General features: G+C 39.4%; 1 protein-coding gene across 1 annotated transcript in view; it reads left to right on the top strand.

Annotated features, from left to right (window-relative positions):
- LOC122563310 (AT-rich interactive domain-containing protein 2-like) overlaps nucleotides 1-18,305 on the top strand; it is a 265,104-nt gene that overhangs the window by 177,749 nt on the left and 69,050 nt on the right. The window contains exons 7-10 of the mRNA XM_043717025.2: nucleotides 3,991-4,060; nucleotides 9,641-9,888; nucleotides 14,287-14,383; nucleotides 16,176-16,385. Coding sequence (XP_043572960.2) covers nucleotides 3,991-4,060; nucleotides 9,641-9,888; nucleotides 14,287-14,383; nucleotides 16,176-16,385 — 625 coding nt within the window. The remainder of the gene's footprint in view (nucleotides 1-3,990; nucleotides 4,061-9,640; nucleotides 9,889-14,286; nucleotides 14,384-16,175; nucleotides 16,386-18,305) is intronic.

The raw sequence follows: 18,305 nt of genomic DNA, 5'->3' as shown, positions 1-18,305 counted from the left end.
GCTAAGCAAAGTCACCTTGGAGTGCAGGTCCATAGTTCTTTGAAAGTCATGTCGCAGGTAGATAGGATAGTGAAGAAGGCATTTGGTATGCTTTCCTTTATTGATCAGAGTATTGAGTACTCATTGTGGTTATACAGGACATTGGTTACGCTACTTTTGGAATATTACATGCAATTCTGGTTTCCTTCCTATCAGAAGGATGTTGTGCAACTTGAAAGGGTTCAGAAAGGATTTCCAAGATTATTGTCTGTCTGGGTTGGAGGATTTGAACTATTAGGAGATGCTGAATAGGCTAGGGCTGTTTTCCCTGGAGCGTCGGAGACTGAGGGGTGACCTTATTAGGTTTATAAAATCACGAGGGGCATGGATAGGATCAATAGACCAAGTGTTTTCCCTTGGGTGGCAGAGTCTAGAACTAGAGGGAATATGTTTAGGGTGAGAGGGGAAAGTTATAAAAGAGACCTAAGGGGCAACTTTTTCACACACGTGGTGCATTATGGAATAAGCTGCCAGAGGAAGTGGTAGAGGCCCTCTTTCCCCTCCTCATTCCTAAAAGGGCCTATAACTGAAACGTTGACACTCCTGCTCCTTGCATGCTGCCTGACATGCTGTGCTTTTCTAGTGCGTCTGCAGTCCTCACTTTCTGCTAAATATAACATCTTCCAAGTTTACAGATGGCACAAAGCTGGTTGGGAAGTTATTAGTGAGGAGGATGAAGAGATTGTGGTTCGGACAAGTTGTGAGTGGGCAAATGCATGGCAGTTGAAATATAAGCTGGATAAATGGTGACATTAATGACTTTGTTAGCTAAAGCAGGAAGGTGGATTATTATCAGGATATCGATAACTTTGAAAGGGGGTGATGCAATGAAACCTGGATGTTCTTGTACACCAGTCACTGAGAGTAATCATGCACATGTAGTGGGTGGTAAAGCAGGCACCTGGTATGTTGGCTTTCACACAAAGATGATGCAAGTTCAGGAGCAGAGGTATCATGCTGCAGTTATACAGGGCCTTGGTGAGATTACACTGAGATTATTGTGTGATGTTTTTGCCGCCTCATGTGAGGAATGGTGTTCTGGCTATAGAGGGAGTGCAACAAAAGTTTACCAGACTGATTCCTGAAATGGCGGAACTGAAGAGATTGACGTATGAAGAGAGATCGAATCAGTTCGGACGATATTCACTGGAGTTTAGAAGAATGGGGTAGGGAGGGAATCTCCTAGAAACCTATAAAATTCTAACCGGGTAAGTGCTGGAAGGATGTTCCCGATTACTGGGGAGTCCAGAACCAGGGATCATAGTCTAAAGATATGGGAATAGACTGATATTGGGGGTAATTTCTTCACCCAAAGTGTGGTGAACTTTTGGAAATCTGTGTCTCAGAGTGCAGTTGAGGCCGAAACAATTGAATGTTTTCCAGAGGAGTTAGATATCATTCTTAGAATGAAAAGGATCAAAGAGTATGGGATAGGGTCCTGAGTGGGATAAATGGTGAAGCAGGCTTGAAGGGCCCAATGGCCTACTCTTCTTTCGACTTTCTATGTTTTAAACTGTAGTTTAAGTTGTTATAACCTTTTTTCGTAGCTCATTCCCTTCTATAGACAATCTTGCTGTTAATTTTATTCCCTTTCTAATACATAAATCTTTGTGGTGAGATGATCAGACTTGAATTTGGTTTAGTCTGGCCAGTATATTGTAAATCCTGAGTGTAATCTCTCTGGACAACACACAATATCCTATTGCCCTTTTGAAAAATTATTTAACTGATTGGTAATGAATTTTGCAGTGATGCCTGAAATTGGAAGATTGAAAGTGTAACCCCACGGTTTAAGAGGAATTGGAGAGAAATTGATAAAGCACAAACTTGAAGCCTTAATGCTAAAGAAAATAATAGAATTTATTAGAAAGAATAGTTACTGGATGCAGGGTATTTAGAAAATAATTCTGATTGGGCAGGGTAAGCTTTGATTTATGAAGGGGAAAATCATGTTTGAGCGTTTTTGAGCATGTTACTTGTAGACTCAATTCGAGGGAACCAGTCGATGTGGTGTATTTTGATTTTCTAGAAACTTTTATTAAAAAATATTCGACAAATGAAGACAATTTACAATGCATGAAATAGGAATTAATATACTAGCATGGTTTGAGGATTGGTTAACCAGCAAAAAGCAGAGTAGGAGTTAGGCTGGCAGGCTGTGACTAATGGGGTATCACAGGAATCTGTATTTGGAGCCTAGCTTTTTACAATTTATATCAGTGATTTGGATGAGAGGATCAATTGTAATATTTTGAAGTTTATAAATACAAAGCTTAGTGGGAATTTTACTCAGTGAGCAAAAGCATGGCAGATGGAATAGAGAGATGTAGAGGAATGAAGATGCAGAATACAACAACAATGGTAAGAGATTGTATTCAAAAGAAAAATAGATATACTTGTTCATAAGTCACTGAAAGTTAGCATGCAGGTGCAGCAAGTAATTTGGAATGGAAGCGGTATGTTAGCCTTTATCTTGAATTTGGGTGCAGGAGGAAAGAAGCCTTGCTTTACCAGTATAGAATGAGATTAAATCATGCCTGAAGTTCTGTGTAATTTTGGTCCCCTTGCCTAAGGGAGGATATACCTGCACTGTCTTTTACATTCATTGTCGAAGCTGTAAATGCGTTGGATGCTGGCACTCTTATGGTTTCCTCACAGGCTGAAGAAGTTCGCCGGGTATTTGATCTTATGGGGCAATAGCAAGCAGATGTTTCTAGTGACTGCTTGCCTCAATTGACATAATCCTCCAGGAAGAGGTAGTTATTCTCAGGAGGGAGCCCTCACCATCACTCAGACATGTGGAACAGATCATAACACTGACACTGGCTATCACTGCAGATTTTTACAGAGGTTTCAAGCTCCAAAAGAATGGAGTGATTGAAGAAAAGCCTCCTGGGATAGCAAGCAAAGCCCTCTGATCTGCATAATGAAGAGATTGATTGTTGAGTTTCTCGATTTCAGCTGTGGGGAGGGGCTGAGGCATGAGGGATACAACAGGGATAGAGAGAGACCCCTATGGGTAGGGACATGGTCAGTGCACTTCCCAGAGATGGAGCGCAAAAAAGGTTCACCAGATTGATTCCTGGGGTGTTGGGACTGTCCGTTTGAGGAGACTGTGCCTGAATTCTTCAGAGTTTAGAAAGGTGGGAGGCAAACTCATAGAGACTTAAAAATGCTTGAAGAGATAGACAAAAGTCAGTGTAAAAAGGATGTTTTCCCCGATCAGGTAACCTAGAATCATGGACACAATCTCCGAATAAAGGGCAAGCCATTCAGTAATGAGATGAGGAAAGTCTTCATTCAGAGGATGGTGAATTTTTGGAATCCTCTCCTAGTGAGGGTTGTGGGAGTTAAGGTATTAAGAAAGTTCATGTCCAAGGTGATTAATGAATATTGATAGAGATGAGGATAATGTGGGAATCTAGAATAACAGAGCTGGCTCAGGTGGCTGAATGCCCTAATCCTACTCTTAGGTTTGTAGATTTACTTTGTTGGGCATCTTTCCAAAAAATGTAATTCTGTTCCATTAATTACATTTCCATTTTGTGCATTTGTCTAATGTGCAGTTCTTTACCATAAACTTTGTGTTTCAAAATCTTGAGGTTTTATTGTTTGGCCTCAGTCTTTGTGACAAACATAATGAAGTTGACTTCATTGAAGTTTTATTAGGTCATCTGTTCTTGAAAAGTCAATACATATGCAACATGTGCAAAGAAGCTTAAGAGTATCTATTGTAATTTTATTTCTGCAAAGCTGAAATTTGTCTGAATTTCAGATTTTATAATATGCTGTAATTCTTAATTTAAAACTCAAACATTTATGAAATGCAAGGATGAAAATAAATGATGAGGGTAGTGTACAGAATTTGTAACGGTAAATGGTTGTAATGTTTTTTCTGATTTGATTCTGCACAATAATTCTAAACTTTAAAACACACTTAATTGTTAACAGTTTTGGAAAGAGACAGTTGACGACCATGAAGTACGAGAGCTTATTGGAGACAAAAGTCAAAAATCTAAAGGTAAGACAAAATTGCTGAGCAGGAGCAGCAAGAGCCAGCACAGGCATGAATATTCAGCTGCTGTGGAGATTGCTAATTTTCCAGTTAGAAGTTTTTTTTTAAAGTTTTCCGTCTTGACCACCACTGAATGTTTCGACCCTTCACCAATTCATCTGCCTCTCTTGTGCTGCTGGTTTTATTGTTTACAAGTTTGAAGGAATCTCAACCAGCATCAGCTTACTATCTCGGTCAATGATGGAGAGCCTCATGGTGTAGTCATTGTTTTTAGAAAGAAATTGCATAGTAATGGATTTTGATGGAGCAGAAAGACGATTCTCAGGAGGTTTGGGGTCTTTTTTTTGGGAACAGTTATATTGTTGGTAGTATATGTTTTGGAATTATACGAATGGAATGGGTGAGTGGGAGAGATTCCGAATCTACCCACATGAAGGAAATAATTGGAGCCTCATTCATCCCTATCAATGGCTCCAGATTTTAACATGCATGCAGTAGTGAACATTGCCACAGAGATTCTGACTCCTTGGCTGAGTTGACTGGGCAGCCAAGATGGATCAGATTTGTGCAAACAGTGACATTCAACCCCTGATTAGGGTGAATTTGGGACCTGCCCCTTGCCTAACCCATGGTAAAGATTGTGGTACTCTGGTTAGATCCTGCAGACAACCCAAGAAGAAAGAACCCTAACCACCCGACGCCTGGAGGAAGAACTCCTCATCCTCCACTTTGGGACCCTTCAACCACACGGGATCACTGTAGATTTCACCAGTTTCTTCATTTCCCCTCCCCCACCTTATCCCAAATCAAGCCTTCCAACTCGGCGCTACACTCTCGACCTGTCCTACCTATCCACTCCACCCTATCGCTATTACCCCCGCCTTCATCTATCTCGTGCACTCTCCGCCATCTCCCTCCCCACCCCCTTCCCCAAGCCTCACCACCCCCCCCCCCCCCATTTATCTCTCCGTGCCCTTGGCTCAAAAGCCTCATTCCTGATGAAGGGCTTGTGCCCGAAACGTAGATTCTGCTGCTCCTCGGATGCTGCCTAACCTGCTGTGCTTTTCCAGCACCACTCTGTCAACCCAAGAAGAAATGCTTATTCTGAAATGTTGGGAGGGGAAACAAGAGAATGAGGTGGATATTAGATTTGATTTGATGGGAAAGCTTTGATCTCAACGGCTGTTCTAATTAGAACATAGAACAGTACAGCACAGTACAGGCCCCTTGCCCCTCAATGATGTGACGACCTTTTATCTTACTCCAAGATCAGACTAACCAACATATACTCTACATTTACTCTCATCCATGTACCTATCCAAGAGTCGCTTAAATGTCCCGAATATATCTGACTCTACTACCACAGCTGGTAGTGTATTCCATGCACCCATCACTCTCTGTGTAAAGAACCAACCTCTGACAACTACCTTAAATTTTCCTCCAATCACCTTAAAGTTATGCCCACTCACAAGAACCATTTCTGCCCTGGGAAAAAGTCTCTGGCAATCCATTCTGTCTATGCCTCATCATTTTGTGAACCTCTATCAAGTCACCTCTCGTTTTTGTTTGCTCAAATTGAAAAGCCTTAGCTCCCTCAATCTTTCTTCATGAGACATGCCCTCCAGTCCAGGCAGCATCCTCATAAATCTCCTCTGTACCCTCTCCGCATCCATCCTATAACGAGACGACCAGAACTGAACACAGTATTGCAAGTGTGGTCTAATTGGAGCTTTATAGAGCTGCAGCATAACCTTGCGGCTCTTAAACTAAATCTCCCTGCTTATGAAAGCCAACACACCATATGCCTTCTTAACAACACTATCAACTTGGGCAGAGCCTTGAAAGACCTATGGATGTGGACCCCCAAGGTCCCTCTGTTCTTCGAAGCTGCCAAGAATGATGCCTTTAACCCTGTATTCTGCATTCAAATTCAACCTTCCAAAATTAATTACTTCACACTTTTCCAGGTGGATCTCCATCTGCCACTTCTCAGTCCGGGTCTGCATTCAGTCAATGCGCTGTTGCAAACTACAACGGCCTTCCACACTATCCACAAGTCCACTACCTGCATGACATCGACAAACCTACTAACCCACCCTTCCACTTCCTCATCCAAGTCATTTATAAAAATCACAAAGAGCTGAGCTCCTAGTACTGATCCCTGCAGAACACCACTGGTCCCCGAGCTCCAGGCTGAATGCTTTCCATCTACTACCACCCTCTGTCTTGTATGGACCAGCAAAATTTCCCTGTACACCATGTCTTTTACTTTCTGAATGAGCCTACCATGGGGAACCTTATCAAACACCTCGCTAAAACTCACGTACACCACATCTACTGTTCTACCTTCTTCAACATGTTTTGTCACATCCTCAAAGAATTCAATAAGGCACATGAGGCATGACCTGCCCCTCAAAGCAATGCTGACTATCTCTAATCAAACTATGCTTTTCCAAATAATGATAAATCCTGCCCCTCAGAATCATCTCCAATGATTTGCCCACCACCGACGCAAGACTGACTGATCTGTAATTCCCAGGGTTATCCCTAATTCCTTTCTTGAACAAGGGAATAACATTTGCCACACTCCAACCATCTGGTACTACTCCAGTGGACAGTGAGGACACAAAGATCATCACCAAAGGCACAGCAATCTCTTCCCTCGCCTCCCATAGTAACCTTGGGTATATCCCGTCTGGCCCGGAAGACTTATCTATCCTCATGTTTTTTAAAATTTCCAGCACATGCTTCTCCTTGACATCAACCTGTTCAAGTGTAACAGCCTGTTTCATTCTATCCTTAGAAACAACAAGGTCCCTCTCCCTAGTGAATTATATGGCACGTGTTAAATTGGCTAATGTAATATTGTATCTCCAACTACTGGCAGAATGTAACTCTTTAAAAATTTCCTGGCTTTCTGTAAAAGAGATTAGATGGCTTCTACTCCGTCACACTCACGCATGCTCTCTGCCAACTGCGTGCAGTCGCTAACGATATCTGTCTCTTTCTCTCTCTCGCCCCCCACATGCATGCGCGCACACACAAAGGTCTATGGGGTAAATGTGTATTTGCAATATATTCTATTTTGCTCAAAAAGCGCACAATCTGCAGGCAGTCAATCCATGTGACATTTTATAAATTCCTGACTCGAGATTGGAATACAGACAGACTCTAACCTCACATCTTAATGCATTGTCTGAGGTGAGAGTTCACTTTTTTTAATAAAGCCTTAAGTTATCTCAGGAATGTGACTTGAAAGTGGTTCTGGGATTTAATGAACCATACTAATGAACCAAAACCTGCAACCCATTCTTAAAGATGAAAGACTTAACAGCAGTCTAGATTTGTTCAATATAACATTTCATTTGCATGACACTATGATCTTGTGCTATAATTTGTGTCTTATGATTCTGGCCCACTAGCTACCTGACGAAGAAACGGCGCTCCGAAAGCTAGTGCTTCCAATTAAACCTGTTCGACTATAACCTGGTGGTGTGTGATTTTTAACTTCGTTCACCCCAGTCCAACACTGGCACCTCCTCATCAAGATTAGGTGGCAGCAGTGCTGCCACGAGAAGAGGGCTATGATTTTAAAAATTGATTTTATGCTCTTAGGTTCAATCATCTTGTTAGAACTGTCATAAGGTAACTGTTAAGGTAGTCTTGCTTCCAATTTTCTGAAGGCAAATTAGTAGTTCTTTTGATACTGTATTATGTTTTTTAAAACAGAAGTGGATACAAATTGAAAAGCTGATTAGCATTTCATAAAATTTTGTTTTTTGTAGACTGATTTTATTCAATCTTGGGCGGGTATTGAAGCCAGACAGTGCATGTGCTTTTTTTTAAGAAGTAAATCATTAATATGTTAATAGTACTGGTGCCAGTTCATCAAAATAAATGCTGCTGAGTGGATTTCAGAATGCTGGTAGCAGCACAGAAGTAATTGTGCTGAACTGTGTACATGAAGTTCAAAAGGCACCAGCACAACAACATTCCATTGTGCAAGTAGCACATGTTCAATTGGTCAGTGGGGTAGATCAGAACTGATGAACTAGTCCACTTTTGAGGTCATTTATTTTTGAAAAATAACTTCTCGTTAAGATGACAATTATTTTCTCAAAGAATGATGATTCTTTGGACTTTTGTTCCTCAAAAGGAAGTGGGAACATTGACTTTTAATATTTTTAAAGGTATTTGCTGGTAGATTTTTGATGAGAAAGGGGTGAAGTTATTGGGTAGCCAGCAGGTATGAGGAATAGTCAGATCAACCATGATCATCTTGAATGGCAGGGCATAGAGGGGCTGATTGGCTGATTTCTGCTCTTAATTCATGTGTGTAGTTTTATATTACATACATCATTTTTTTCCCCTGGAAGGACAAGCACATCCTGTATTACTCATGTTAAGTCTACAAGGAGGCATCTGAGATCTCCTCCTTACTGGAAATCTCCTAGCCATTCTGTGATAATCTCTGTAATTGACACAGTTAAACTGCTACCGTACAAATTATTCATCCAAAATCCAACATTCTATGATATGCCATGTTGAAATGCTGCTTTCATTGTTTCTAGTATGATGCCTGATGGTGAGATTTTACAAGGAGTTTGGACTGGACTGAAGTGCTGTTTTAGCTGTAATGCTGATGCTATCTAATTGAATGTAGTTCAACATTCAACTGTGGTCTTTTTACAAAAATAATATTGGAAAATCATTTACAAGAGCAAAAAATGAAAGCATGTAATAAAGTTGAGTCAAAAAATAGTCCAGATTTTTATTTTAAAAGTTATTTTTAACATTTTTTCTGGTATGGAACTAAATTTGTAGATGCTTAACAAGAACAGCTTTTATCCTTTGGAATTATTTGCTGCAAAATACAAAATGAATCTCACGGCCTTTCTCTGTTCCCGAAGCTCTGTATCATCTTTACATCAAAGGTAGAGATGCATGTCTTTACTGCAAAGAAGGAAATTAGAACTGTTTCTCTGAAGCTTACCTTGGAGTAGTTTATTGGTGTAGTCTGCAATTCATCTAATATTTTTAACTTGGAAATTATACATAAAAATGAAAAACTGAAGCAGTAAACACAGGTTGCACATTTAAGGCACATGAGGAGGAATTTCTTCTCTCAGATGGCACAATCTGTGTTTCTTTTTACTCCAGGAAGCAGTCACAACTGGACCCTTAAATGTTTTCAAAGCTGAGATTTTTAACCAATAAAGGAATCTTGTTTTAAGGGTGCAAAGGCAGGAAAGTGACACTGAGAATGATCAGATCAGCCATGATCTCCTGGATTGGCAGAGCAGCTATGACAGCTGACTAGCCTGTTTCTGCTCCAACGTCTGACAGTCTTATTCATTTTGCTTGATAGGCGTGAATGTTCAATGATCTATACTCTTTATTATTGTGGTTATGATCAATAATAAAGCTGAATTTCTTTTCCAGAATTAACACTTCATGTTCATTCAGCTACTTAACAGATAGTAGAACTGCTAAATATTAGACCATCGATAATAGAGAGACAGCTGTCCCAATACTGCTATGACTGAGTTTTATAATTTTGTTTTAACCTTTGCCCCTCCACCCTAGAAGCTGCTAGCGATGATCGATGGGACTCTGTCTTGTTCCACCCTCCACAGAAATTGGGCATTGATGACCTGGAAGGGCAAAGGGTCCTGCAGATAGCTGTTATTATCCACAATCTGTCCTTGGAAGAAGGAAATGCCAAGCTGCTAGCTAACCGAACGTGCCTGCGCTTTCTGCTGTTGTGTGCTCACAATAGACACGTCTCACTTAAGCAAATGGGGCTGGACACACTGGGAAATGTTATGGCCGAGGTAAGTTAATGAATTCAATTAGTGAATCAAGTTATTCATTGTTGAATGTCTTGGCTTTGTAAAATGTGGACATCTCTTATTGTATGAAACTGAAGGAATCTTGATTTTTCTAAGATTATCTGTATTACACCACAAAATTATAGACCATTTAAGCTGAACATATACTTGAAACAGCAATAATAAAGGTTTTTACCGAGTCACTGTCACTTATTTGCTTTCTTCATCCAAGCAGGTGATCTTTAACTATTTGTTTGCCTTATTAACTGCTCAACACAATCCACAGCTAGACTTCACCCATAAATGTTAAGCATGAGAGAGAGGTGAGGAAATTGCTTCAATGTCCTGGCTGGGCTCGGATTCAGAGATATGCACATCAATTTTATTTAAGAGCGACTTCTAGTTGTAATTATTTTAGTTTGAAAGGTGTGGCACACAAAATACTCAGTTTCAGACTTCTAAATTTGTACAAGGAAGATCAGGTAATTTACATCAAGGCATGGCAATTGAGTCTAATTCTGTATAGAAGGGGGTAACATCATCAAAATATGCAAATTTGTGAAAAGGAGATTCGTTATAGCTAATTCAGTGGCAAAATGTTGCTTTTTTTCTCACGTCAGCTTGTGACAATGAGGATTTCCTATGTTCCTGCAAACATTCTTATGTGAGGTTCAAATGGTTTCATTTGTATAAGCTCAGGTGTAGGTAGCTGTTGGATAAATCACACTTAAGGGTGTTTTAGCCAGTATGATTAGTAGTTCAGCTGGCTAATTCTGGGATGCACAGAGCTACAGAGATGTGAAGGTCAATCCTGATATTCCACAGGTCTTCCTTTAAGTTTAGCTACCACTATGCAAGTCTGTAAATATACTTAGCCTGCTAATTGGGCTTGTGCATTGAAATTTTCCTGCTTGAGCTAGAGAAATCAAAGGATGTTCTTTGGACATTTTAATCTGTTTATTTCCATTCTATGTGTAAAATAATTTTTTTTATACTTGGACTTGTTGCGTGATGTGGCATGTGTCCAATCTTCAAAAATGGAAACACATTTGTGGGCACATAAAAGATCAGTGTCCATTTCACACGCGCACTGGGTTTCACTGTTAGCATGTGCTAATTCGCATGCCTAGAAATTGGATGGTAAAGGTTTTCAGATTGACTGACCAATGTTTTAAGTAATGGTGAAGTAAATAGGTGTGGTATTCTTTCATTTTCTGTAACTATGGTGGTATTCCAGTCAAATTGACAAAATGGCAGAAATTGTAATGAACTGAAAATATACTGAGACTTGCTGAACCTTCAGGAAATCTCAAAGTACGTGCTGTGTGGTAATCAAGTGACTGAAAGGAAGATAGGAACAGGAGTAGACCATCCAGTTTGTTGAACCTGCCCTACCATTCAATAAGATCTTGGTTAATTGAGCATTCATTACCTTCTACTCATCCTATCCTCAACCATGTATGCCATTGATAATCAGAAATTTATTAATCTTAAACAAACTTAAGATTGAGCCTCCACAAACCGCTATGGTCACCTAAGTCACTTGGGCATATTTTTAAATTGTGCCCCCAGTTCTAGACTCCCTAACCAGGGAAACATCTCACCTCCACCTACCCTTTTCTAACCCTTTTTATGCTTTATAGGTTTCGATGATATCATGTCTCAGTTTTCAAAATTCTAGAGAATGTAGGCCTGGTTTGCCCAATTTTCTTTCATAGGATAGTCCTGCCATTCCAGGAACAATGGCAGTAATATCCTTCCTGTGACAAGTAGGCCTAAATTGCATGCAGAACTCCAGGTGGGATTTAATATGCTCTTGTACAACTGAAGCAAGACTTAACTACCCCTGTACTCAAATCCTCTTGTAATAAAGGCTAATATTCTATTAGCCTCCATAGTAGCTTGCTGCATCTGCATATTAGCCTTCAGTTTCTTGCAGACAAGCACAATTTTGCCCATCGACACTTTACCTAACTAGAGTCATAGAGATGTACAGCACAGAAACAGATCCTTTGGTCAACTTATCCATGCTGACCAGAAATCTTAAAGTAATTTAGTCCCATTTGCCAGCACTTGGTGAATATCCCTCCAAACCCTTCCTATTCATATCCCTATCTAGATGCCTTTTAAATATTGTAATTGTATCAGCCTCCACTGCTTCCCATGGCAGTTCGTTCCATACATGCACCATCCTCCTCGTGAAAAAGTTGCCCCTTAGATTCATTTTAAATTTTTCTCCCTCACCCTAAACTTATGCCCTGTAGTTCTGGACACCCCTTACCTCTTCCTATATTCAGCCTCTTCCTATAGCTCAAACAATCCAACCCTGGCAACATCCTTATAAATCTTTTCTGAACCTTTCAAGTTTCACAACATCCTCCGTCTAGCAGGGAGAACAGAATTGCATGCAGTACAGAGGAACCTCAATTATCTGGCATTCAGTTAACCGAATTTCCGATTATCCGAACAAGATCGCAAGGTCCCAATGCTTGGCTAGCTATGTTATAGTATGTTATATGGCATTCGATTAACCAAATTACTCCCCGGTCATGTCCTTCGGATAATCTGGGTTCCTCTGTATTCCAAAAGTGGCCTTACCAATGTCCTGTACAGCTGCAACATGAACTTCCAATTCCTATATTCTATGCTCTGACCAATAAAGGAAAGCAGACCCGAATGATAATTTCCAAATGAAGGAGCTTAGAAGATAAGCGTAACAGCAGTAACACACTTTCTGGTTATCTGGAGAATTAATGTACTGTAATTGGACTAGAGCAGTTTTTTTAAAAAGGAAAAAGAACCTTCCCATATTTTTGACTAAATGATCTTGAGGGACATTAATATGCTTAACGTGCTATATGCTTAATGTGCAGAACAAAGGAAGAATGTTACCGTAAAAAAAAGAGGGGTTGGGGAGAAATGCAAAGACACTAGCTTTGAAAGTTACTTATGACATTTCAAAATTGGGCAAGTTTATTCTTTGTTCAGAAGAGCCATGGGCAAGGTGGAGAAGAAAAGATGAGGGGAGAATAATATGCCTGTTCCCATATTGGAAATGGTGACTGTGGTGTTCTGATTCTAAATTTTTAATTTATCATAATTGGTTGATGTTGCAAATAAATATTATGACAATGCTGAAACTCGGTATACAGTAATTGGCATCAGATAACTAGACAAAACTCTGAAGAAACTTGTATGATCTCAAGTATTTGATGCTTAACTACAAATTGAGGGGTGATAGATTTAAGACAGATGTCAGAGGCAGGTTCTTTACGCAGAGAGTGGTAAGGGTGTGAAATGCCCTACCTGCTAATGTAGTCAACTCGCCACATTAGGGAGATTTAAACAATCCTCAGATAAGCACATGGATGATGATGGGATAGTGTAGGAGGATGAGCTGAGAATGGTTCACAGGTTGGCGCAACATCGAGGGCCGAAGGGCCTGTTCTGCGCTGTATTGTTTTATATTATTGTCTGTTTTGAAATTCTAGTGCTATCTCATCCGATGAATGCTTAGAGTAAATTGTTCTAATATATAAATTATAAGTAAGATTGTCACAGCTTTCAATGTATCTGATTGGTTTAAAGCTTTCTGGAAACTTGAATGAAATCCATTCCCAATGAATCAAATCAGTTTTTAATGGTAACAAGCTTTAATTACTAAATAATTCAAATAGAATTACCATTATGACACTGATTTCAAATTTGTCACTCATCAATATTTTCTTGTAATTTCCCACTCTATAAGTAAGCAATACAATTTTTGTGGTTTGTAGGCAGTGTTCCTAACTGGGAATCTACAGTAGAGAAAGGGGGAACTTTTTGTAATTACATAAAAGCACAAATAGATTCCATTCTGTTACTGACTGTCAAATATACACTTAAATCCCCAACTTCAAAAAGGATTCCTTCAGCACTTCTGCTTTTTTATACTTTGGTAACTTTACTGAAACTGTTAAAGTCAGTTGCACTATAGTTGAGAGAGTATATATATTGTGGACTGTAGTTCAATAGGACTTAATTTCAACTGCCGAGCTTAAGTCCCTGAACCAATTATTTGAAGAATTTTCATGGGTTGAATTCAAGCATGCCACATCATTCGCATTTAAAGTGGTGGGCATTTGGAACGCATTGCCAGCAAAGGTCGTAGAGGCAGGCACGGTAGGTTCATTTAAGATGCGTCTGGATAAATGCATGAATAGGTGGAGAGTAGAGGGTAACAGATGCTTAGGAATTGACCAACAGGTTTAGACCGTACATTTGGATCGGCTCAGGCTTGGAGGGCCGAAGGACCTGTTCCTGGGCTGTAAAATTTCTTTGTTCTTCTTTGTTTTTAACATCCATGATGTGATTTATTCAGAGTAGTCCTGTTTGCACAGTTAAGTTTGCTTTTTGTTTCAGCTGCAGTTGGATCCAATTGACTTCCAAAGTACCCAGGTGATTTTTCACACCATTACAAAATGTCTTTTCTCTTCGGATAAGTGGTTTCGAATTAGAGGTATGTCTTTCCCTCTGCAGTTTGAAATATACTGTTTTGTATATGATGGGGTATGTAGCTTACATGGAGTTCCTGTGTTTTAAGTGGACCCCTCATTTGGATTACCTAATGGGTCATGTGACAGTTATGAAAAATGTTGTGCTGGAAAAACACAGCAGGCCTGGCAGCATCCGAGGAGCAGGAGAATCGACATTTCAGGCATAAGCCCTTCAGGATTCCTGAAGAAATGCTTATGCCTGAAACGTCGATTCTCCTGCTCCTCAGATGCTGCCTGGCCTGCTGTGTTTTTCCAGCAAGACATTTTTCAACTCTGGTACTCCAGCATCTGCAGTCCTCACTTTCTCCCAAGTGACAGTTATACCTGTCACATCAGTAAGTTTGTTGTGGCACGAGTAAGCCAATAACCCTCCTGTGCTACGTTCTGGGTCCAGTGAAACAAGTCTGAAGAACTTTGGTTGCTGTTTGCCAGTAGTCTTTAAAAGTCATGGAATATATATGTTTTGATTACTTGAATCATTGCTTGGTTTGGCTGATGGGTTGGATAGAGGCTCAATGCATTTTCATTTACTGTCCCAATGCTGCCTTGAATGTTTGAAAGCACAAAAGTGAGAACACCATTGCCCTTGTGCTTGCAGCATTCCCTTAATTACATGGGTGTCATGTGAAAAGTGTACTCCTACTGCATTGGCATTCTTATGCTCCTGTGCGTTTCCTAGTTATGTACAATTTACTTTGAAAAAGGAATCTCATTATCTTTTTGTATACCATCATTATTCAAATGAGCTATAATTGGCTGTGTGTTGAGAGCTGACATCTGCAACCACAGATACAGATCTAACGCCCAGAGAACTGGCGGCTACATTATTAGTGCAGTTTTCTTCAAAAAAACAATTAAATACATTGTTGTCACTGTTGTAAATGCAGCAGAATTGGATGTCAGACCTTTTAGTTTTCCATATATTGAAGAATGTAGGAGGTATGGTACGTGAAACCTAAATGACAGAAAATTAGTTTAAAAATAGAACGAAAAAATTAAACTGCAATGAAAATGCAAAAGTAAGGCTTTGGTCTGGGTTCAACTCCTGCCTGTCCCGAAGGTGTGTCTGTGTAGGTTGACTAAAGAAGCTACAATTACTTTTTAAAGTCTTGCATTAGAATTGTTTACACAATTAATAGTTTTTGGGACTAAATGAGCGATTGTCAAAGTTGAACAATGAAATGCAAGAAAGCTGGTGCTTGCTTAAAACAAAACTCAAAGATAACGTAATGAAGCACACATGGGCCCTAAGGCAAGGAAATAATATGATCTACTACAATATTTTATCCTCAACTGACATTCATTTAATGTACCTGAACTGAACCTATATCTAAATAATTTAAAGTACTTTCAGTCAGGGAGCATCTGTTAAAAGAGAAACAGAGCTACTGCTTTCATGTCTCTAGGTCACAAATCTGAATTGTCACTTTCACTACTGTCCTTGCAGATATTGCCTAATTTGAGTATCTTCAACGTTTTCTACTGATATTTCAAATTTGTAGCATCTGCAGTATTCTTGATTTTAATAATTTTACCTGAAAAATGTGTTGCTGGAAAAGCACAGCAGGTCAGGCAGCATCCAAGGAACAGGAGAATCGATGTTTCGGGCAGAAGCCCTTCTTCAGGAATGATTTAATAATTTACTGCCAAATTATAACAGTTATTGTTTATTTGAATAATTTCTTATCTCGTTCTATTTCTTTTGTGTGAAGCTGTTTCCAAATTCCATACTAAAAGCAATCATTTTTTTCTTAGGAATGGAAATCTTAGCTAATCTTTGTAAAATTGAAGAGAATGTTGATATCATCTGTGAGTGTGTGGAACAGGAGGCCTATCGAGAGATTGTGAACCATTTGTCTCTCCAAGATATCTTGCTGTTATTGGCCAGCCTGGAAGCTCTGTATATGTTATCGAGTCTGGGAGAGGTGACTTGCACCAAGATTATCAAAGTGGAGAGAAGTATTGGTGAGTGATGATTTAAAGATGTTGATTGATGCCTACTTTCTCCTTTACACAGAAGGGCAATCGTCCACCTTTTGTCATGTTGAGATGCTACTTATAAAAGTAATGCACACCAATACAAGATTTTTTCCCTGTGTACTTATTCCTTTGAAAAGTGGTAGCAGAAGAAACAGAAGAGAGAGTTGGCTATTTGACCCCTCAAGGCTGCACTGCTGATCAACAATATCATGACTGGTTGCCCCAAGCCTCAACTTCTCTTAATGCTAGCTCAGCACAGCTGTAAACTCCCTGATACTTCAAACATCTATCTGCCTTCTCTTTAAATACTTGCAGTAATTTAGCCTTCACTACTCTCTGGTAGAAAATTCCAGACATTCACTATCCTCTGGAAGACAAAATTCTTTTGAATCTGTTTTAGAGGAGTGTCCCTTACTTTGTGACCATGTACCCTAGTTTGAGAAGTCCACACTAATGGAAAGATCTGCTCAACATCTATCCTGTTAAACCCCATCAGAATCATGTATGTTTCAGTAAGATTACCACTCATTCATCTCAACTCAACTGAATAATAGCCTAATCTGTCTAACCTGTTTAGCTGTTCTCAATAAGTCAACCCCTACATCTCAGGAATCAGTGGAATTAATCACTTTTGAATGGACTCCAATACCGATTTATTCTTTTTTAAATGTAGGGACCAAAATTGTGCACAGTATTCCAGGTGTAACTTCACAACATCTTATACAGTTGTAACAAGACTTTACTGTCTTTAAACTCCAAACTGCTAATAAGAAAGACTGAAATTCTTTGTCCTTCATTACTTGTTGCTTGTGTATTTACATATTAACCTTGTGCATGAAACACTAAAACACCCAGATCATTGTGCTGCATATATTTGGAGTCACTCTCATTTAAATAATTTGTCTTTTAATTCTTCCTACCAAAGTGCATGACCTCTGAATTTTCTGTTTGAATGTCAACTGTCAAGTTTTTGCCAAATCACTCAACTTGTCTATATTCCCTTCCAAATTCCTAATGTCCTCAGATTAGCATCCCCTCCCACCTATTATTGTATTGTTAGCAAACGTGGATAAATTCTCCTATACCCCTCCTGCAGGTCACTAATAGAGGTAATAAGTAATTGAGGACTGATCCTTTGTGGCACTCCATTAGTTGCATATTTGCAACCTGAAAAAGAATCATTAATCCTGACTGACTTCTGTGTATCAATCAACACGCAATCCATGTTAATGTATTATTTCCAATACCAGGAACTCCTAACTTGTACAATAATCTTTTATGTGGCACCATGTCTCATGCTTTCTGGAAATACAACTGCACTGCATGTTCCGTTTTCCTTTATCAACTGTACTTATACAGAGCTTTAAATAGCTCTAGCAAACTTTTCAAACATGATTTCCCTTTCTTCAAAATCATGCTTACTTTGTTTGTGTTAAGCTTTTCTAAATGCCTTGCTGCTATTTCCTTAATAATGGACTCTAGCATTTTTCACAAAACAGATGTTAGGTTAACTGGCCTATAATTTCCTGCATTCTGGCCCACTTCCTCTTTGAACAGGGGTGTCACATTAGCAATTGTCCAATCCATTGCTACCTTCTCAGAATCCAGAGAATTCTGGAATGTTTTGACCAATGCCCTGCTGTTTCTGTAGTCACTGCCTGTAAGACCCTTGAATACAGTCTGTTAGGGCCTAGCAACTTATCTCCCTTTCAACTCGTTAGTTTGTCAAATACTATCCTTGATGATCGAGACTATAATAAATCTTGGCTCCAGTTAACACCTTGCTTGTCTGTAACTTTTGGGATGTTTACAGTGTGCATCAGTCTTCATGTTGACTTAAATTTTCTGCCATTTCCCTGTTTACTGTTATTGATTCCCCAATTGCATCCTCCTACACTTAGTTCA

This window comes from Chiloscyllium plagiosum, unplaced genomic scaffold (genome assembly GCF_037043375.1).
Source record: "Chiloscyllium plagiosum isolate Xiang-an unplaced genomic scaffold, Cpla_swu_hap1 HiC_scaffold_26, whole genome shotgun sequence".
In the NCBI taxonomy this organism is placed as follows: domain Eukaryota; kingdom Metazoa; phylum Chordata; class Chondrichthyes; order Orectolobiformes; family Hemiscylliidae; genus Chiloscyllium; species Chiloscyllium plagiosum.
The sequence above is the reverse complement of the archived record's forward strand: the minus strand, read 5'-3'. Positions and strand labels throughout refer to the sequence as shown.